The 22,983-nt window shown below is 42.1% G+C and overlaps 1 protein-coding gene across 7 annotated transcripts in view; it reads right to left on the bottom strand.

Annotated features, from left to right (window-relative positions):
• The window catches only part of ifrd1 (interferon-related developmental regulator 1), a 35,285-nt gene extending 13,069 nt beyond the window's left edge, over positions 1-22,216 (bottom strand). The window contains exons 1-9 of one of the 7 annotated variants that reach the window (XM_086009140.1): positions 21,949-22,216; positions 11,783-11,887; positions 10,283-10,367; positions 9,183-9,307; positions 8,314-8,471; positions 8,184-8,234; positions 7,913-8,091; positions 7,193-7,301; positions 4,274-4,408 (exon numbers count right to left, since the gene is read on the bottom strand). In XM_086009140.1, coding sequence (XP_085865266.1) covers positions 4,274-4,408; positions 7,193-7,301; positions 7,913-8,091; positions 8,184-8,234; positions 8,314-8,471; positions 9,183-9,307; positions 10,283-10,367; positions 11,783-11,887; positions 21,949-21,991 — 990 coding nt within the window. In that variant the 5' untranslated portion in view covers positions 21,992-22,216. Of the gene's footprint in view, positions 1-4,273; positions 4,409-7,192; positions 7,302-7,912; positions 8,092-8,183; positions 8,235-8,313; positions 8,472-9,182; positions 9,308-10,282; positions 10,368-11,782; positions 11,888-15,305; positions 16,714-21,463; positions 21,766-21,948 lie in introns of those variants that run through there. The other 6 variants (XM_086009137.1, XM_086009134.1, XM_086009136.1 and 3 more) reach the window with 6 other exon arrangements.
• Positions 22,217-22,983: the final 767 nt, after the last annotated feature.

Raw genomic sequence — 22,983 nt, 5'->3', positions numbered from 1 at the left:
GAGTAAACACTAAGGCCTAGAAATTCGGTGTGCTGTGCCACCAGTTAGCGCCCAAAGAGGGCACTTAGTGGGTTTAGCGCCACTGGCCATGCCTCCCGCGAAATTTAGCGGGGCGCTAATGCCTGCCAGCACCTCTTCGCGCAGCCGTCCCCGGCCTCCTGAGCCACCCCACCCCCGGGGTGTTGTGCCGGCTGTCTCCCAAGAGCCCGGCACTTCTCCTCGGTGCCGGGCTCTTTTGCCGGCACTCGCGATCTCAGATCGCGCTGCAGCAGGCCCCGCCCCTTTAAGGGGAGGAAGGCCTGCAGTACCGCAGCGCGCCGTGCCACAGCGTGTGGCGCTGCGGCACGTTGTGCTGCGAACTTCAGTTGCAGCGCCCCAAGACGGATGCGGGGCGCCTCGAGTAGCGCTGCGCTTCCGTCTGGGGCGCTGAAATTGAATTTCCAGCGGGCGTTCGCGATTCCTTCGGGGGCGGTACTTCCGGCGCCCCAGCGAGACTGGCGCCCCAAAATTTCTAGGCCTAAATCCTTTAAACATTTCAAAAAATGCATTCCCATTTATATTTGGACTAATATTTGGTTGGGCAGACAGCTTCTTTGATAAGAATAGATACTATATAATTGGAAGAGCATCTGATGTAACTCTTGAAAGTTGGTGTTTCCAACTAAAGAGCATACGACAGTATTCACAGACAGCACTGTTCTTGGATAGATTTTCTTGGTTTTGTCAAACTGTCAAAAATCAAGCACTTATGTAAAGCAGAATACAGATCATAAAAATGGAGACCTAGAATCTTCATTTTCTTGTATGCATCCAGAAGTGAATTTTCAAAAAAAAATTGCTGATATGTTGCCATGTAGTAATGAGCCATAATTTGCTGCAGGAACAAATCTAATGGCATCTGCCATTAGTTAGACTTGGCCTTGCACGTTTAGGTTGTTTAATTTTGTGTGGCAAGTTGCTGAAAGCGCGAGCTGATAATGTCACAGCGAGGGAAACCGGGCATCCAAAAAAACAGAAAGGAAGTTAAATATATATTTTTTTTAATTTAACATTTAAAAAATCTCCAACAATTAAAACCTGAAGTAATAGTTCATTTTCAGTGGCAGAGGTATTGAGCGGCAGTATTTAACACTTATCACGTCATTAAAAGGGTACTTAGACCAAAATGGACAAGACGACTTTCTGTGGCGAATTTAGTTCGTATCTACCACCCAAATACAGAAACTTCACACGGTTCAATGAATTGCAATGGTGAGGCAGACAGCAAGATGCCATTTTCACAAAGTTAACAGCCCAGCAGCACAACTTGGACACCAACTTTTGGATATCTACATTTATCCACGCATCTGTCCCTCACTTGAAGTTGCTGTACCATTTGTGCAGAAATAACGGTGAGCGTCATTAGCCTCACTGTTATTTTGACAGCAAATTCTGGTCCAATATATCCAACACTCAAATATTTCAGCTTGAGAGAGTCATGATGCAACCATTTTGGGATATAGAAAAATAAGAGCCCAAAACTTAGCTGATTTAGACATTTTCCTTCTTTCATAGAATCATAGAAAGATTACGACACAGAAATAGGCCATTTGGCCTATTGTGTCCGTGCCGGTTTTCCTTTCCACCTAGGCATTCTTCCTGTAAAGTACAGGAATTTTTGCAGCTAGTGTATAAGTGGAATGGGCTACCAAGGATTGATCTCTAGTAGTGATTCTTCTATTCTACTTTTTCCAGGTAAGATAAAGACTTTCATTTTTAATTTCACTAGGAATCAATAAAGACTGCAGTCATAATAGATTGACAAAGTATTAAGAAGTGAAAACTCCTTTCTCTGGGAAAGAATTCAGACAAACTGATATAACTTTACAGACTGTTAAGCATGATAGTTAAAGCCAAGACATCTGATATATCCAGGCAGAACTCCAAAAACTATCAGCATAAAAGCTATTTTTTTGTATTCGTTCCTGGGATGTGGGTGTCGCTGGCAAGGCCAGCATTTATTGCCCATCCCCAATTGCCCTAGAGAAGGTGGTGGTGAGCCGCCGCCTTAAACCACTGCAGTCCTTGTGGTGCAGGTACTCCCATAGTGCTGTTAGGGAGGGAGTTCCAGGATTTTGACCCAGCGACAATGAAGGATCGGCAATATATTTCTAAGTCAGGATGGTGTGTGACTTGGAGGAGAACTTGGAGGTGGTGGTGTTCCCATGCGTCTGCTGCCCTTGTCCTTCTAGGTGGTTGAGGTCGCGGGTTTGGGAGGTGCTTTTGAAGAAGCCTTGGCGAGTTGCTGCAGTGCATCTTGTAGATGGTACACACTGCAGCCACGGTGTGCCAGTGGTGCAGGGAGTGAATGTTTAAGGTGGTGGATGGGGTGCCAGTCAAGCCGGCTGCTTTGTCCTGGATGGTGTCGAGCTTCTTGAGTGTTGTTGGAGCTGCACTCATCCAGGCAAGTGGAGAGTATTCCATCACACTCCTGACTTGTGCCTTGTAGATGGTGGAAAGGCTTTGGGGAGTCAGGAGGGGAGACACTCGCCGCAGAATACCCAGCCTCTGGCCTGCTCTTGTAGCCGCAGTGTTTATGTGGCTAGTCCAGTTAAGTTTCTGGTCAATGGTAACCCCCAGGATGTTGATGGTGGGGGATTCGGCAATGGTAATGCCGTTGATTGTCAAGAGGCAGTGGTTGGAATCTCGCTTGTTGAAGATAGTCGTTGCCTAGCACTTTTGTGACACAAATGTTACTTGCCACTTATCAGCCCAAATGTTCCGTTTGAAAATTCAGAATGTCAAAAGATGAACTACATTTTGGCTAAATCAGTGGCAACATCAGCTTCCAGACACTTTACACTATTTATATATTTGCAGAAAAGCTTGCCAAGTCTAGAGACATAATTAGTGCTCATGCTGAACACTTAGAGAACATGAAGTATTGTTACTAACCTAACTTACTGCACCATATCCAGCTTTGCAAGAAACTTTTGCTAACAATTATAAAAACCACTGGACAAAAGAAATGCCTCATTTAAAACAGATGGACAATATCCGAGGCTGCTTTGGATAGGATTATGGAATGCATTCACAAAAACACCAATGAAATTCCTGGAGTCCCAAGTAATAAAAATAGAATTTACTCTAGATCATCTAGAACAGTGATTTTCAAACTGGGGTCCACGGACCCCTGGGCGGCCAGAGGCTTTCCAGGGGGTCCACGACCGGAGGTAACTTCAAGCCTGCTCATCTTTATAAAACCGACACGGATTCAGTTCTTGCGCAAATTATTCTCGACAGCTGGGCTCATCTCCTCAGAGGCCCACAGCTCATACTCACTTTGCAACAAGCGCTCCCTGCCAGTCAAGCTGATTCCTCTCCCTGGCGCCTGCGGGGCCCTTCAAACACCTAAACGTGTTCATGCAAACACGTACAATCCCAGTGCAGCTGTTGCAGAACATGCTGGTGGAACAGTATGGCAGTGAGCAATGTTCCCTTTAAGCTGCGCAGTTATGCAGCGCTCTAAAGGATCCCGCGCAGCCGGTGAGGCGGCTTCTAAACTGGAAAAACACATATGCGTGGACATTTGAATGGGCCACGCAGCCCGTTAAAAGGGGTCGTGCAGCCCCCCCCAAAAAATGACGGGGAACATCGGCGGTGAGTCATGCTTCCAGCAGCATCCCAGCATGTGCACGGGTGCTCGTGCTCTCCAGCCTGCTGACTGATTTAAAAATTGTCCAGCACTAAGTGGCTAATAGTGGCCACCTGTTGCAGTGGAGTACCCAGAATTGGTGTGAGTAACAGGCACACCCACCTCACTGATATCTGTAAGTAAATATCTGTTTTCTTAAAAGCATTATTAAAACACTCTTCACATGCAGCACCTTCATATGAGGAGTATTATAATTTAGATGGGAGTGTCCGTGATTACTAACAGATTTGAAAAGGGATCCTTCAACCAAAGGTTTGAGAACCACGGTCCTAGAAGCCTCCATCACCAATGCATTACAACCTTAATTTCAGAAGCTGTTAAAGCCATCTCCTGCTCTCTTCCTCAGTTTCTTGTTTAAGAAAATGTGTTGCTTAGGAGTTACAGAACAGCAAGTCAACTGAACGGGGGGAAAAAATAGTAGCTACAAGACCAGCAAGTTCAGCCCAACTAAGATCTAATGGACCCTAAGCAGAGCTGAAGTTTCAAGCCAAGACGCAAGACAAAACATAAATATGTCAAAAGTACTTACTAACACCTGAAATAAAATGATGGCCTTAAGTTATTTAAGCAGAAATATACCTCTACAGTCTTCAAGACATCTCTAAATACAGAGCGCTGTTTCTTCCGGTCTGTTTTGGCTCGATATTTGTTGCCATCTGTAGCCAGACCCTTCAGCTTTCCACATAGAAGTTCCATATCTTCATACTCAAAGTCCTGTTGAAAGATGTGTAACCATTACAAAGGGTGTCCTACAATGCCTGGCAATTTGAAGGGTTGAAATTTTATATGAAATTCAAAATGAAAATATATATGTACTGCAGCATGGTCTCAATCAATCAATCACATAATAAATTCTTGATACCTACAACCGCTATGCCACAACCTACACTGAGCTAGAGGAAAGCGTGCATAAGACAGCATATTATTTTGAGTTCCAATAACAGCTTTGCATCCCATCTCTAATGAAGTTCACTGTAATAACTGATTTCTTTATGATGAAACAAAGATCAGTACAGATGAGGGAGCCAGTTCATCTGATAGCACGAGTACTGAAAGCTTGAATTTTGCAAATTTCTGTGACAAGCGGGCAAAATGGTTTGAGCTATACATACCGTCTTATGCAAGCAACACACCCACTTCTAAATTTGTGTCACGCACAAGTTATGCAGTTTAAACCTTCCATTTCCACCGCTTCCCGATTTTCTCTGTTCCCCCAAGGCACGGGCTCCTTACTAGTACACAGTTCCATAGTGCGGCTTATGCCAAGTTGCCATTATTCCTTTGCGAACGTCAGCATGCAGTTTGATGGTAAGGCTATCACAGCAAAGCCCAATCAGGTCCCCACCCATCTCACATGCATGTATAAAGATAGCGAACAGTACTGGCTGATACTTTCCCCCTCACTAATCTAGAGCACTGAGGCCAACGATAGTGTTGCCACTTCCAAGATCAGCTAACCCAGCACAGACCAGGAGTCAAACCAAGGGCCTTCTTACTCAGTATGGCTCAGCTATTCACTTAATAAACTGTATTTTAGTTACATTATTGTCAAATTATTCCAGTAAATTCTAAGCTTGCCACACTCATCCCAGTTTTACAGTATTGTTATTACACATGAAGCAAGGACTAATTTTCTGTATTAATGAGATCCAACACACACTACTTGAGGATAAAATAAGCTATTTACAAATTCTCTAAAAGGTGGTGCAAATAAGGTTTACAAGGCTGATACCAGAACTGAGGGGTTATAACCATCAGGAAAGACTGAACAGGCTGGGGCTCTTTTCTCTCTCTCTCGAAAAAAAAAGAGAAGGCTGAGAGGTGACCCAACAGAAGACTTTACACATTATGAAGGGGTTGGATAGGGTAGGCGTAGAGATGATGTTTCCACTTGCTGGGGAGTCCAAATCTAGGGGTCATAAATACAAGATAATCACTAATGAATCCAATAAGAAATTCAGGAGAAACTTCTTTAACTAGAGTGGTAGAATGTGGAACTTGGAGTATTTGAGGCAAATAGCATAGATACATTGAAGGGGAAGCTCGTACATGAGGGAGAAAGGAATAGAAGAATATGCTGATAGGGTTAGATGAGGTCGGATAGGAGGAGGAGCGTGGAGCATAAACACCAGCATAGACCAGTTGGGTGGAATGGCCTGTTTCTGTGCTGTAAATTCTATGTAATTCTAATTTGCAGCAGGCAAGAAGTGAAGGTTTATTTTAAAGCTTACAACTATTCCATGGAGTATGCAAGAAAGGGACTATATTTATACAGATGGATAGTTAGAAATTAATTTACTTTTTAAACCAAGGTCTGTGGAAAAAGACAGTACACACTGAGCTAGCTTTCAGCATCATTGAAAAGCTCCATGTTCAGTAAAATATAGGTTTACAAACAAGCGTCCCAGAACTCCCCACTGTCAAATTTCTGTCCATGTGGCCAGCTATGCCACAAGCTAAGCGCAGCATCTTCAAAATTTAGGTTTCTGTTTTTGTGACTTATTCCTATTGCTGTATACAGTTAGACTATCCTTTATCCGAAAACCTCGGGACCAGCCGTGTTTCGGTTTTCGGAAAATTTCGGAAGGTATTTTATAAGACTGGGAAATTTGTCGGGGGTGGGTCGACGGGGGTCAGGGTCGGCGGGGGGGGGGGGGGGGTCCGCGGGGGGGGGGGGGGGGGGGGGTCGGGGTCGTGCGCCACTCTGGTCATGTCATGCGCACGACTTACACTGAACGGAAAAACCTTCGGTTTTTAGAGGGTTTCGGTTTTCGGAAGTTCGGATAAAAGGTAGTCTACTTGTACTAAAAAAAGTGTCTTCTGCAACAATAGTATTCCTTTGGGCAGCAGGCACGGCCTTCTGGAGCAGAGGAGGTTGTACTCAAGTAGAGTTAATATTTGCACTGGTTCCTCACAGGGAAACGTTTTAAAACTATTGCACTAAAGGAGGTTAGAGGGCCTCATGATTTTGCTTTATAGGTTATGCAGTACTTTGTGGCTTAAGTGAATAGACACTGCCAAGAAGGTCATAAAGATACTGATATGCAACCTGATCAATTCAATGAAGGACAAAGGGGACACTTTTCTAAACCCTATAGAAGTCTGGATGAAATTACTATATTTGTGGCAAATAAATACAGGCACGATTAACCCACAATTCAGGCCAATTGGATGAAGTAGTTTTATTAACTGCAGAGCACCATACAAATTGGGCCAGAAGTATTGGTCATTCAGGGACCTGCTAAAATTGCTTTTCGTTCAATATCCAGACGACAGACTTAAAACTACTTCTACTGTCCTGACTATACTAAATGTGTTGTGCCAATATAGCTACATCACAACAAATCAAAAAACAATTTTAAGTCACTTCTGTGAAATACATTATTCTCAATTATTATAATTATCTTTCCATTCTGCCCTTTTACTAAATTCAATGCTATATAGATTTCCGATGGTAGTAATGAGTACAAGACAAACAGCTTCAAAAAGAATACTTACATCGCAGGTATCCCTGGCCAACTCAAATAGAAGAGCCATCGTCTCTCCGGCAGCAATTCTCATATTCACGTCTCCACAGGAAAGAAGACTTGGAAGTTTGGTCAAATGGCTGAAATGCAATTCAGTTGGAAGGCATTACTACCTGTGTAAAAATTAATTTGTTCTCTTATAACAGTATATATCTATTTAACTATATATACTTGCAGTATTTTCAGTAATGACTGTTTATTTACAAAACATTTATATTTTAAGATGAGCTTTACATTTGTATTGAAAAAAACCTACTAAAACAAGAGGTTAAAGGCAGTCTTGCTGTCAGAAGATAACTTTTAATTATATTACAATTGCTATTTAAAATAGAAATAAAAGCAAATTCTGGACAGAGTACTGGCTTGCAAGATTTACTAAACCAACATCAACCAATAATGACCAGAGGTGTGTTAAGCTGTACACATGGTGATTCAGCCCTACATCAGGAATTGTGTGTGGTAATCCAAAATATCATTAGCAGCACTCAAAACAATTTTTAAAAAAAGGAAGTATGGAAACAAAAAAAGAGGGTTGATATTCTTGGCTGGCTGATTTTGAAGGGCTGGAAGGGAAGATTCCCAATACACAGCATTATATCAGCTAGGACACATAGAACAAACTTAAGGAAAACATTTTGTCTACTTTATTCAGGTAATGAATCATTAAACTACTTCATTTTAACGAACATACGTTTCAAATATTTTCTTCATTAATGAGGGTGGACAAACTGTTAGCAGCAACGTCCATGCTACCAAAGTGCTGATGTCCAGAGTTGTAGTTTGGACACTGTGAAAATAGTCCGTCTGATCCTCCTTCTGATAGGATGCAGTGAAGACACTCTCAAGGTAGGTCATTGTTAAATGCAGATCCTGTTGGCAATCAATTTGCAACTGTGAGTTTTTGGCCTCGTTCTCCAAAAGGACCCACTTTATTTATTTAGTAAATGTATGTCTATGCTCACCTCAATATCATCAGCTGCAACATAGCAGCAAACAGCCAAACTGGTAGCACACTTAAAGGAAAGCAGAAGTGAAAGTTAATAACAGAAAGGCAATGACTTCAACAGACATTTAAGAACGAAGTCTACTTACAGCTCTCCGTGTCTGCACACTGACTGATTCATCGGTAAGGATGGTCTTGAAAATGGGCCTCAAACTTTTGAAGACCTCTTCACTTTCAATGCTAGATCCCAGCTGAATGCAAAGAAGAGAAGCAACTTGGGCAGCAATACATTGTTCTTCACTTTTTCCTTTACAATTAAAAAAAAGCTAGTTATTGTTTCGCAACTACTCAGTAGTACAAGCAGCTCAGCTTCCAGTTTACCAAGTTAATTTGTTGCAGTTTAGGCACTATTTTATTAAATACACCAATTAATGCCATTGCCTCAATGCTTACAGAAACAAAAAATTACACAACCATCAATAACTAAACTGAAAAGATCTTAAAGGTTTTATGCCAAGTTCTAAACTCACAAGAACTCAGTAAACACAACATCGCACCAGTTGTTCATACAGGAAACTTTGAGTTATCTGGAGGCGAACCGTCCGGCAAGCTGGAGCCACCGGCAAAAATCAGGAGCCGTTTTTATTCTTTTCTTTGCTTTTTTTGAACAGTCAAGCTGTGCAAGGTCTGTAGCTAAGCAACAGCTTCAGCTAGAGACGCTTGCCGACTGTTTAGAGGCTGTTACTAAGCAACAGGGTTTGTTGATTCATACGGAGATGAAAATCTCCGTATGTTTCAACATTAGCTCTGGAGTGTACGGCAGTTTGGAGGGAACGGCAGCAGCTCGGTCCCGTCGGTGCCGGATAGCACAAAGTTTCCTGTATTTAAATAGTTTTCATCATAGTGTCAAGATTACCAATGATCTTCAAGGGGAGACAACATTTTGTATTTAAATAATCCCTAGCTTTGTTTTGAAGCTGCAGGAAAGAGAAAAATTAAGAATTCTTGCATCAATTACCTTTCTTCAGACAGCGCTCAATACTGTCCGTTAAGGTCACCCTTCTTTCCAGGATAAAGTCATAAAGGATTTTAGAAGAGAAGGCAGACTTTAGTCCCTCTAGAGCAGACAATCTGATCTTTGCACTGTGGAAGTAATTATATGTAGATTAGTGAAACACATGTTTGAGTTCTACAAGATAGATATGGCAGTAGTAGCAATGCCTGTTGGAGCATTATTACACAGTACTAATTGGTACAACCCCTAGCACTAAGCTCAACTGTACTAAGCAGAAGTCGTGTACTTCCCCACAATAAGGGAAGAAAATAAGGAAGTTATCCTTGGCTTTCACAATTTTTGGTGGCCAGCTCAGTGAAGGAGATGGAAGCATGAGAGGTGACCTGCCTGACCTAGGGAGAGAAATAAGTGTCATACTCAACATACAGGTTGCCAGCTGGCACAGGCCTTCAAAAATCCAAAGCTTCCAAGCTATTGCAGTAACTCGCCCAGATTCGAATACCGTGCTACCTAGCAAATTAAATCTTTCATAATGCCAGATGTACTCTTTAAGGGGTTTAAAAAAACTGGTCTGCTACAGGGGTTTAAAAAACTGGTCTGCTACAGGGGTTTAAAAAACTGGTCTGCTACAGATATAGAAAGCCTCACTTCCAAACATCTGCATTTTCCATAAGAAAACAATTTAATGTTGAAACTCGAAGAGAACTAGTACACTTCACTAATTATGTCCCTTTTCGGTTTACAGTAGTTTGCCATAAATTCTTATGAGTCGGAGCAATAGTCAATGCCATTGTATACAAGTGATTCATTGAATGCTCACCAATTTCCCGGGAGGGGGGTGGGGGTGCAGTAGCTCACTTCTGTTCAGCTCTTCCCCAGACAGTTCCAACTGACAGCTAACACACTGTAAAGAATGTGAGGCTTGAATTGGAGTCCTACCACAGTGTACTGGTGGACTAAACTGCTGAATCAATAATCCACTGCACCTTCAAACCCATTATTAAACTATTGGTATAAGAAACATTTATCTTAGCTACTACGCATGACAACCATTTCTAAAGCAAGGACACTTAGTTCCCAGTGATGCATGTATTCAAGTTCACCTTTTATCAAGAGTGCTGTCAATAAATCCTCTCAGTTTATAGTCATAATCCTCTTGGCTTGCTTCTTCTTCAACATCTTCAACAGCTGGAAGATAGATTGCTTTTCTGTTAGAGAGTACGCTGCCATTTAAAAAATGTATTTGTGTGCCAGTGTGTTGTCAAATATATTGGTGCTGCTGCTTGAATGTGTGTGTAAAAGGCATGGGTTGGAATGCTCTCCTTTTACTGCTGATGTCTCCCATAACTTTACTTCAGAGAAGTTATAGACAAAGATGATCTTCTAAGTGACCTGCTTAGGTCGCCTACACCTGGTTCTCAATAGGCAAAATCTGACACCAAAAAAGGTGTTATTTTCTGACTTTGCTGTCCATTAAATGGTTAGAAAATTATCCTCTCAAATTTTCAACATATATTCCAAACAGTGTGGCTTCACTCGGAGCCCAAAGTCCAAAAGTTATTGCTAACTGTGGAATCTCAAGACCCAAGATTTAGTGCAGGCTTCCTCATTCTATTTGTGGTTCAACTCCATGTTGAAACAGGAAATTGCAGCCACCCAATTTATTTGTGGAATTGAATGAGGAATAAAAAAATGTGGGAACTGGAGGGGTGGAAATCAGTGGTAATATGTGGGTGGGGAAACTCTGTTTGGAATTTAAGTTGCTGGGAAGTTCAGAAGGAATTAAATTACACTTGTAGTTACCTATAAAAAGTCAAGTTTTATGATGATCAAGTTGAAAACACTGGACAACCTCAATAAGCAGATATCCAATTTCACCAAAAGAAAAAAAAGTGGGCATCTTTGAGTGAAAGTGGTGCCTATTTGCCTTGCGCTACTTTGAAAACTGAATTAGAGGTACAACATTAACTGCTTATTCAGGATTGAATTACAATACTAACAACTATCATATAGAACAGGAATTGCTAGACAAAAAAAAGACATCTACTTTGCCTTCGACCATCCTGGAAGTTGCATGATACAATGACACTGGAGTTGCTGACTAATCATAGGAATCAATCTTATTCAATCAGTCTACAACAGACTCAAACAAGAAAAACCCCAGTGGTGGAGAGCTTTGGGAACCATAGGTCCAAAGTCACCTGCTCCTCACAAGCATGCTACACCTCCCAGATGGTCAGTCTCAAATTACTCATATACCTGTATTCCCAAAATGTTATTTTCTGAAAGAAACCCAGCTAATTTGCATTTGAAAGAATCAATACTAGGTCTCCCTAGGAAGCCTGTTCCACAGATTGACCACTTGCTCAATTAAATATGGTTTCTACACATTTAGTTCTGAATTTAATCCCCTTCAAGCACAGGCCATGTCCTCCGTTGTGGAAAAGGTGAAATAGTTGTGCATTGAGTCCAGGGGTTACAGCTAGTTAGTCGTTATGACAGGTACTGGATTTTAAGTTCCAAAAGTATCTTTACAGCATGAATTTATTAGGCCAGAAGGGCTTAGAATTAAAATAGTACTTTTCTTTGATCAGTTACTGTACCTTCATCAGGCAAGCTTGTTGAATCACTAAAGCTGCTGCAGTGGCTCATTGTTTCAATGGAGGCATCCTCATCACTGAAAGGCTGGACTGCTCGGTGCGATCTACCTGGCAGAGGAAAAAAAACATTACTTGCCAAGTGTCCAAAGATTGATAATCCATTTCTCCAACAGATACGACAGAATGAAAGCACATCCACTAATGGTTAAAAACCATTTGCATATATATTTAAGGTAGTCAATTTGGTTTAACTGTGATGAGCGAACTTCATATTTTTCCACAAGTCTTGATTAAATGGAAAACAAATGATAGAGCAAAGGAAATTCAATCTAATTCAGCAGTGTACATTTATTCACAGATTACTCGATTTACTATTTTTCTTGGTTACACACCATGTTCCCTCCCCAACAGTCAACAAATTATACAATATTGTAGCAACAGGCCACATGCAATTAGGAAACCTCAATTCTTGCAAATTAACATGTCGTGACCAAACATAAAAACCTTTTTGTCCAGTTTCATCACCTGGCTACCAAGGATTTTTTTTTAATGTAGCTGAAAGCTATCAGTACAGGTTGAACCCCGGTAATCCAGCATCCAACGGTCCGGCACGAATTGAAACCGGCGGTCTTTAGTTTGCGGAGCAGCCGTTTGGCGGCGCCACCGTTTCCCGCGATATAAACAAACATAATATTGTACCTAATATTGTTATTTTAGGTGTTATTTACCTAATCTTCAGTGGTTCGGAATTTTCCAATGGTCCGGCACCAGCCTGGTCCTGAGGGTGCCGGATTACCGGGGTCCAACCTGTATTTGTTTAATGATCAAGATAAACTGATGGAAAAGAATCTCTCCTCTGAAGGATTCCCTCAAAGTTGGCCTGATCAGCAAGATTGGGAAATTCCAAGCTCAAATGTTATTCCTACATCTAAAACTAAAGTCAAGCTATGGAACTCTTGCCTTGGTCAGAAGGTCGAATTCAAGCATCAATCCAGAACTTGGAGCACATAATCTAAGCTGACACTTCACTGTAATACTGAGGGAATGCTGCATTGTTGGAGGAGCTGTCTTGTTAAACATGTCAGTGTTCAAGTGGATATAAAAATTCTTGTGTCATTACTTGAAAAGCAGGGGCATTTTCTCCATGTGCTGACCAACATTTGTCCTTCCGCCAAATGAGATCAACTGATGATTTATCTTGTTCACTGCTTGTGGGATTTTGCTGTGCACAAACTGGCTGCTGCATTTGCCTACATCACTGTGACTATACTTGAAAGTAATGAATTGACTGAAGTCCTTAGGACTCAAAAGGGGGCTATATAAATGCAAGTTCTTTCTTCCTCAGAGAGTAGTACTGCATTTCATTTCTCAGATGGAGGGGATTTAAAAAGTCATTTAGATGCTTTGGGAAGTTGATTCTTTAAAAGCTTATAATGTCATGACTGATTAGGAAAGAAAAAAAAAAGTGATTTTCAGAAGCCAAGCATCATTGCATATGCTGCAAATATATATGAATTCAGTACCCAAGCTATTACTAAGCTATTCTAAATTGCTAGATTTTAACTAGCCTACAAATTTGCTATCTCCATCTTACAACCTACAGGTTTTAAAATCCAATCTTGGTGTCACTTAACTATTATTTCCACCACATCATCCGCCACCCCCGCCCCACCCCGCAAAATATTTCCTTCTCTCTCCTGCTACCTTGATAGGGTCCCAAACATTGGGCCATGGCCCTCACCTAGGTTTCTAATTTGGCAAACTTACAGAACAATAAAAATCAAATGTAAGAAGTCACACAACACCAGGTTATAGTCCAACAGCTTTATTTGAAATCACAAGCTTTCGGAGCGCTGCTCCTTCGTCAGGTGAAGTGGAGAGATGCATATAGACACAGACTATATAGTCAGAGAATACTGCCAGATGATTACAGGTAATCTTTTTTTTTCTATATTGTTTTTCATACAGACCCCAGCATCTGCAACGTGACCCCACCTCATTGTTCTTTGATGTAATGTTTTCCTGACTGACCTGTTTGGACACCATTCACACCTTTGATTGCTGTGATTATCTCTCTGCCGAGGTGTGATAAAGGGCAGTTAGAAAGATTACCTGTAATCATCTGGCAGTATTCTCTGACTATATATGCTGTGTCTATATGCATCTCTCCACTTCACCTGACGAAGGAGCAGCGCTCCGAAAGCTTGTGATTTCAAATAAAGCTGTTGGACTATAACCTGGTGTTGTGTGACTTCTTACATTTGTCCACCCCAGTCCAACACCGGCATCTCCACATCAACAATAAATCACACCACATGAACTTGGTGCATAGATTTTTTATAACAGTGCAAAATCAAGAGCCAGCGTACTGCAATGGGAATGACATGTTTCCTTATCAGGAGTACAGCTAGACACCCAACAGCTGTTAGACCTTACGCTGTTGAATTGTTGCTGCTCCAAGAAACCCAGCCACTTTTAGCTCTACGCTATGTTCTGATACAGATAACCAAATACGAATGGACATGATCTAGAGTGGGTAACCTTTAACTCCTCAAACTAAGCAACAGAAGGCACGCACATTTGGTGTTGATAAACCAAAGAGGAGTCACAATCGTAAATACAGACACAGCACAACACCTTTGCCCAAATTTTAAGTTATAGGATGCATTACTTTTGTTGACAATGACTTTCTCTTTACTTGGATCTCTCTAATTACACACCATCACTGGCTGAGGAGTTCACATTTCACAGAGTGCCATCCTGGAACTTGACAGCACACAACAGCAACCCTGGGAGATCCCTAGCGTTTATCTCTCCTCACACCCCATGGCCAAGTGCTTACTGCCAATCACAGCATCAAGATCCAGAACTTAGTGAAAAGCAAGTATTCCTTTCCATCACACCACTCAATGGCATAGTGCACAGGTTCCCACAGTGCACAACTTGCATTTATTGCAAAATGCCTACCATTACTGTATGTTCTAATGCCTACCATTATGTTCTTCAATACATTAAGATTTGTCTTTATCAAAAAAAAGGCTAAGTCCTGTAAAATGCAATCCGAGAAAATAGCAAAAGCCAAATACTTGCATTATCTTTCACGGTTTCCAGGGGAGAACCAACTAACACTGCAGAAGAAAGTCCAGCACAATTACTCTGTTGTTACAGTATACAAGTTTAATGCAGCTAGCTGCACACAAGAAAGATATGCAGTGCTGGCGTGCATTATTGTACATGTTCTTTTTACATCAATAAATGTAAAGTTAAACAGGTCACAGTAAAGTAAATAACAGTTTAAATCAATTAACAGATGCTTATTTACATTTCCCAATCTTTCACAGGTAGTTATTTTCCATAATACCACACATTCTTCAGGATCAGGTTGGTGTTTGTGCCAAACCAAAAAATGCTCCCGAAATCCACACAAGAGATAGATATTAAAAAAAAACACAATTCTATTCCCTTACCGCTAAAGCAACAAAAGTAAGCTGCCAGAAGTTCACCAATCCTTGCTAGAGTTATTTACCTTAATACAGCAAGTGTTTTCTGTGGTATTTTGAGACAAGACATTAAATGAGGGCGTTTAACACCATCACCCGTTTTCTTGCATAACCTGCAGAGATCTGATAGACCATTACAGCCCAATATGCTGATTGGTGATTAGTGGAATCTGAACAGAAAATAAGGGACTATTAGTGGCAAACTTCTAAACTTAAACTATTAGACACCCACACAGTAACACATTTTTATATTGGCAAAAAAGGCCAAGAGCAAAATGTTAGTAGCAAATGTTTTAGTTCAGATACCAGGAGTCTGCATCGGAGCTGGAGCTCTTTACATTGCTATAACAGCAGACACACAGACCCACAAAAGAAAGGATTACAAATGCCTCTTTGGTATTTGTTACATATTATTTGAGCCACTTTCCACCGATAGTTCTTAGGATAAATGCCAGTTGTCACTGCAATCCATCTCCTTTATGGGGAACAATTGCCTAAGCCTACATTAGCACAGTACACATCAAAAAATAATCTGTAGCCGATCAGGAAGTTCTTGACCTTGCATACCATTTATTTTACGTCAACCTAGTGAACTGGAAAAGTTCTGTTGAAATGCTCGTCGCCAAATACTTCCGTTTATCATCATTGTAAAGAGATTTCTCCTCTTGTCAAATTTTAGCCCAACAACTAAATATGCTCCACAAAGTTAAACTGAGAATATAAAATATACCTCTGCCACATATTGCAGTACTAACATGACTAAAGTGGCAAGGTGCATTTCCTCCCACACTCACAAATGTGCCATATGGAGGGGCAAGATGCAAGTTCTTGACATTAGCTGTCCCAGAATGCAGAGTAGCTCAAGTCAGAAAAGTAGTGAATTTCATGAATGCACGCTAGATAGTATTCTGGAACAATATGGTCTAGAACCAACAAGAGGGCGGGCCATACTAGTTTTAGTAATGAGCCAGACTTAGTGAATAATCGAACAATAAGGGAACGTTTATATAACAGTGACCATAATATGATCAAATTCAATGTTAGGTTTGAAAAGGAGAAACTTTACACAGTTTACTAAGATTCTAGATTTTGGTACAGCTAACTTTAATGGGATAACTTTAATGGGATAAGACAGAGACTGACAGGTGAACAGTCGGAGGTGTTCAAAAAAGAATTTAGCTTAATTCAGGACCAGTATATATCCCTAAGGGGCAAGAGCTGCATTTACCAAATAAAACAGCCATGGTCAACAAAAGAGGCCAGAGAGAACATAAAACTAAAGGAAAGAGCATACAAAAGTACAAAGAATAGTGCAGATCCAGGGGATTGGGAGAGATATAAAGAACAGCAAAGGAAAACAAAAAAGATAGTAAGAGCTGCAAAAAGGAATATGAAAAGAAACGCGTGAGGGATGTCATGATTTATACAAAAGGTTTTTACAATTATTATTAGATAAAAAGGGTAATGGGTAATGACAGATTAAAAACAGATGTGAGTAATATTGTAAATGAAAATAAGGAAATTGCAGACTTACTGAATAATTCCTTTCTGTCAGTCCTCACAGTAGAGGAAGAGGATAATATACCTGACATTCCAGGGAAATTAATAATGAATCAAGGACTGGAACTCACTAAAATTAACGTAAACAAGAAAACAGTATTCGAAAAAATAATGGCACTAAAGAATGACAACTCCCCAGGACCTGATGGTTTTCACCCCCGGGTTTTAAAGGAAGTAGGCGAAGAAATTACAGATGCTTTGGCCATAATCTTCCAAAGCTCTCTCGATTCAGGAATTGTCCCTTTAGATTTGAAAATTGCAAATGTAACTCCATTATTTAGGAAAGGAGAGAAACCAGGAAATGATAGATCTGTTAGTTTAACATCTGTGGTAGGGAAGTTATTGGAATCTATAATTAAGGACAGAGTGACTGAGAACTTAAGAGAAATTTGAGCTGATTAGAGAGAGCCAACATGAATTTGTAAAGGGTAGGTCATGTCTAACGAACCTAATTGAATTTTTTGATGAAGTAACTTTAGTAGGCAGGGGAATGTCTATGGATGTAGTTTATATGGACTTCTAGAAAGCATTTGATAAGGTTCCACATAAGGGACTGTTAGCTAAAATTAAAGCTCATAGAATTGAAGACAAAATTATTGACCTAGTTAGGTGGTAGAAGAAAGTAGGGCCCAAAACAAATGGTCGCCCGGCACCCGCGGCCACAAAAAACGGCACCCTGGCCCTGTTGGACATATCGTCTAGTGGTAGATCAGGGAGCACAACTGAAGTTTGCGGCCGGGCGCTGCACACGGCGATGAAGTCATTGCTGAGGTACAGCCCCGCGGGGCACTACTGGCTACCGCCGCCGCTAACCTCCAGCTGAATTTTGTGGGAGGCGTTAGCAGTGCCGCGCTCCTTGGCGCAAAGTAACCCAGCTTTCCCCCACACCCCCCCCGCCCTCTATCTTTTTCGTTATCCAGGGAGCTGACTTTGGTTGCCCTACCTTTCCCCCCTCGTGAGAATGTACCTCGATTGTACCCAAACCATCTCCTCTTTAAAGGCAGCTCATTGTTCAGTTACAGTTTTGCCTGCCAAACTTTGATTCCCGGGCCAGATCCGTTCTTAACCCATGGAAATTGGCCTTTTTCCAATTAAGTATTTTTACTCTAGATTGCTCCCTAGCTTTTCATAGCTAATCTAAACCTTATGATACTGTACTATGATCACTGTTCCCTAAATATTCCCCTACTGACACTTGCTCCATTTGCCCCACCTCATTCCCCAGAACCAGATCCAGCACTGCCTCCTTCCTCGTTGGGCTGGAAATGTACCGATCAAGAAATTTCCTGACCACACTTCAGAAATTCTTCCCCTTCTCTGCCCTTTACACTATTACTATCCCAGTCTACATTAGGATAGTTGAAGTCCCCCATTCTCACTACTCTATAGCTCTTGCACCTTTCTAATTTCCCTGCAAATTTGCTCCTCTATATCCTCCCCACTAGTAGGTGGCCTATAGAGTACACCTAGTAGTGGAATTTATTCTATTGTTTCTTAACTCTAACCAAACAGATTCTGCCCTTGACCCCTCCAGGACATCCTCTCTCTCCAGCACTAATAGTCTCCTTAACCAACACTGCCACCCCACCTTCTTTCTTTCTTTCCTTCCTTATCTTTCCTGAACACCTTATATCCAGGAATATTTAATACTCAATCCTGCCTTTTTTTGAGCCAGGTCTCCGTTGTCGCCACATCATCACATTCCCATGTGGCTATTTGCGCCTGCAGTTCACCAACTTTATTTACCAGGCTTTGTGCGTTTACACACATGCACTGTAAACCTCTCTTAGACTTTCTTGTATTCTCTCTTAGTCTGACCCCACCTAATACCTTACCATTTCTTACTTTAGTGCTAGCTGTCTCTCCCAATCCTGTGTGAACTTTGTTTCTTTCTTCTAATGGTACATCCTGGTGCCCAGCCCCCTGCCAAATTAGGTTAAACCCTCCCCAACAGCACTAGCAAACCCCACCACAAGGATATTGGTCCCTGCTCTGTTGAGGAGCAACCCGTCCGGCCTGTACAGGTTCCCACCTTCCCCAGATCTGAACCCAAAGTCCCAGGAATCTAAAATAATCCCTCCTGCACCATCTCTCCAGCCACGCATTCATCTGCTCCATTCTCCCATTTCTATACTCACTAGCTCGTGGCACCGGGAGATCCTGCTTTTTAATCTCTTTCCTAGCTCCCTGAAATCTGCCTGCAAGACCTCATCCCTCTTTCTACCTATGTCATTGGTACAGATATGGACCACGACCTCTGGCTGTTCATCCTCCCCCCTCAGAATGTTCTGCAGCCGCTCAGTGACATCTTGACCCTGGCACCAGGGAGGCAACATACCATCCTGGAATCACGTCTGCGGCCACAGAAATGCCTGTCTGTTCCCCTAACTATCGAATCCCCTATCACTATTGCTTCCTCCTCCCCCGTACAGCCATGGACTTGGCTCTGGCTGTACTCCCCAGAGGATCTATCGCCCTCACCAGTATTCATACAGGAATATCAACATCTACAATAACTTGGCATTGCTGGACCTGATTTTAAGTAGGAATGGTGGGGGGAGGTTTGAGGTAAATTCAGGAAAAACTGGAGTTTTAACAATCCACAAAAAAGGGATAAATTTACAAATTATCTCCAACAAAAAGAAACTAGCATTGCAGATGTACAGTACCAAACAATGAAATTAGTACTTCCCATGATGGCTGAGTGACTAAAGGCATTGCCCAGTGTGGCACAGTCATATAGAACAGAAGATCCTGGACATCAGCACAACTTAAAAGAAAGCTAACATTTTGCATACACCAGAGCTTACTCAAACTAATGAGAGTACAGCATACCTGCTAAACTGACCAAGGCAGTGAGCTAATGAACCAGGTAGGCTAGTACAATGAAAGATGAGTCTCCTTATTTCATCCGAGTTCACGGGGGTAATTTTCAACTTACCGCCAGAGCGCAAAACGAGCAATGCAGGTCAGGAAAGGAAAATCGGGCAGTTTCTATAAATCAGGCGCCCCACTCACAATGCCGGTTTTAGGCTGGCAAGTTAAAAATTACACCCCCGTGTTTTTAATACTCCTCCTCATTACACGTCAAGTGCGCTTCAAGCATGCTCCCCCAATGTTGTGTCTGTGATGCTACGTTCTATTCTCTGTTTGTGCTGAGTTAGTGAATCTTAGCAAGGGCAGCAGTTAATCACTACAAGAAGCTGCACATTCCCTGTGCTAGTGAGGGGGGGGGGGGGTGTGAGGGTGGAGAGACAGAGAGAGACAGAGAGAAAACATGATAAGTACTGGTAAGAAAGGCCATTTGGCTCATGTTTGTTCATCCACCGAGAAAAACCTTGAACTCCCATTTCAACATCCAATGGTTTAAAAATTTCCAGGCTTTTCATCTCCACTACTCGCTGAAAGTTTATTCCATGAATTGGTCACTGTAAAAAAAAAAAAAATCCTGACGCTGTTCCAAATTTATTTTTCTATACACAGTTACTAAGTTATCTCCTCTCAAGGTTAAAAATGCTAAGTTCCTTTGGTCTTTCCTCATAAACTCAGCCCTCTGACATCAGAGACCAATCTTGTGGCTCTTCTCTGCAGCAGCTCAGAGGCTTAAATGTCTCCCTGGGCATGCTGGTGCCTAGAACTGGACACAGTATTCTACGAGTGGTACAACTTGAACACTCTGCAGTTTAAGTCTACTTTCTTGAACTGCATTCTGATGTTTTGGCTTTATAATTTCCACATTTAATTTGGTTTGCTGATTGCTTATCCATATTGATGAGGCAGCATAAGTGCTTTTACATTGGTACTTATTTAAATCACATCATAGGAGAGCATCATCCATTCTGCAGCTCCCTGCATTTACATGATGTTGGCTAAGAACACCAGTAAAACTCCCCTATTGTCATGGAAGCTTCTACATCCTAGTTGTTAGCTGTGGTTCAGTGGGAGCACACTCGCCTCAGAGTCAAAACGTTGTGGGTTCAAGTCCCACTCCAGAGACTTGAGCACAAAATCTAGGCGACCACTTCAGTACAGTGCTGAGGCAGTGCTGCACTGTCAGATGTGCTGTCTTTCGGATGAGATGTTAAACCAAGTCTGCACTCTCAGGTGGTTGTAAACCATGGCACTATTTTGAACAATAGGGGTGTTCACCCTGTCTCCTAGTCAATATTTCTCCTTCAACCAACATCACTATGGAAAGAGATTATCTAGTCATTATCTTAGTGCTGTTTGTGGGACCTTGCGGTGTGTAAAGTGGCTGGTGCAGTTCCTACATTGCAACAGCGACTGCATTCGAAAATTGGTTGTAAAGCACTTTGGGCCATGAATGGCGCTATTTAATTGCAAGTCTTTTTACATCCACCTGACATTTAACAGCTCATCCAAAAGATCTCTCCAGCAATGGCACTCCTGCTGTACTGCATGCCACTCTAGATTACCTGCTCAAAGCCTGGAATGCACCTTGAACCCACAGGCTTCTGACTCAGAAGCAAGTGTGCCACCACCCAGTCAAAGACTACACTGAAATCTTTTAATCTCATCATCTCCTATAATCTGGAGCATTTCAGACAGATTTGTGGCATTCCCACCGAGCAGAATGATCGCTACAAATGCACTTTTAAACCACCTGTTACAGAATAATAGTGAGCGAAAGTGTCTGGAGCCGGTGTGGGGGAACCAGCGCCGTTACTAGGAGGAGCATGGGTTTTCTTGGAACCGTCCAGCCTGCCTGACCGGTTGTGCAGTCTTTCCTACACCAGCTGGGCTCACGCTACAAGAGGCGGATTGTTTCCATCGCCAGTCATGTCAGATCACTGGCCCGGTCCCGGTCCTAAAACAAGTGCTCGCTGCCGGGACCGGGCCAGAGCCACACGTGGCCTCTCGTACAATGAATGTTCGGCGGCCGCACGATTGTCCTCGAGCCGCCCGGCATCTGGACAGGCGGGTTCCGCCGCCGCACGGTATGCTGGGAGATGTAGTTCCACCGCACCTTTCCTCCTGGCCGCCACCACTGAACCCTTCAAATGATGCAAACTACAATTCCCAGAGAGCACTGCGGCGCCGCGCTTGCGCAGTGTCCCGACAAGCCGAATGTCGGCCGGGTTTCCTTACCTCCACCGCCTCCCTTGTTGTTCCGCTTCTTGGATTTCGGCATTTTCCCGTCTCTTCCTCTCCGGGATTTACACGCCGCAGATTATTAATATCACGTTATTATTATCACCGATCAGCCGATTGAATAACACTTTTTACTGTAACGTCTTTCAGGAACCAGATGTAAATCACCAAACGGCAATAAAAAGTAACAAATAATCCCGGTAAATGGCGACGAACCAAGACGACTCATTTTACCTCTGCATTAACCAGAGTCAACGTAAGACTGCGCACGTCGCCCTTTATATGGCCGCTGTGACGCACGGCGACGTAAAGGCTGCACGTAAAATCGAGCGCAAGGGGTGGTGTCCGCGCTCAGCCAATCGGTGCCAACCAGCCAGCGCCGGTGACACGCTGGCGGAAAAAGCGCCAGCCTCGGAGAGACGTGTGATTGTATTGACCTGTCCATAGAGTGGCGATAGGCGACTTTAGACAAATGAGAGAAGATCTCTCGCAGAATTTGCTGCCATAATTATATATTTAATTAAAACCCTGTATATTGTGATTAGGCATCTTTAGTTGCCAGTTTACAGTGAAGTTAACGCTCTAGGTTTCTCTGAAGCTTAACGATCCCGTTACATGTGCCTTCAAGTCGACCAAAGACTGATACTGTTAATAACATTGCAAATGTTCACGAAAAAGACACTAACACATTTCACGTGTCGTTTACTTATGATTGTAGAGATCTATCACTCTCCTAAGTGAGTAACACAAATCATGAGTCACAAAATAAATAGTAAATCACAATTCAACATTATTTTAAAATTACAAGTAAAACATCTGGACACAATTGTTTAGAAAAGTTGTAATAGACTCCATCTATCTATCTATCTATCTTAATTTGACAGTACTATTGTTTTTGCCCTGGAGTGTCAAAGTGATTTACATTGGAATTTGACTCACCCAATGTGGTGCCAGTAACATGGAATTTATTTTCCAGTGCATGTGTCAAGGCTAGTTAAAAACAAAGTTCCAAACTTTGTATTACATTCATGC

The sequence above is a fragment of the Somniosus microcephalus genome, chromosome 16 (genome assembly GCF_052327205.1).
Source record: "Somniosus microcephalus isolate GS21.2 chromosome 16, FLI_Smic_1.0, whole genome shotgun sequence".
Lineage (NCBI taxonomy): Eukaryota > Metazoa > Chordata > Chondrichthyes > Squaliformes > Somniosidae > Somniosus > Somniosus microcephalus.
Note: the sequence above shows the minus strand (reverse complement) of the source record. Positions and strands in the feature narration are given on the sequence as shown.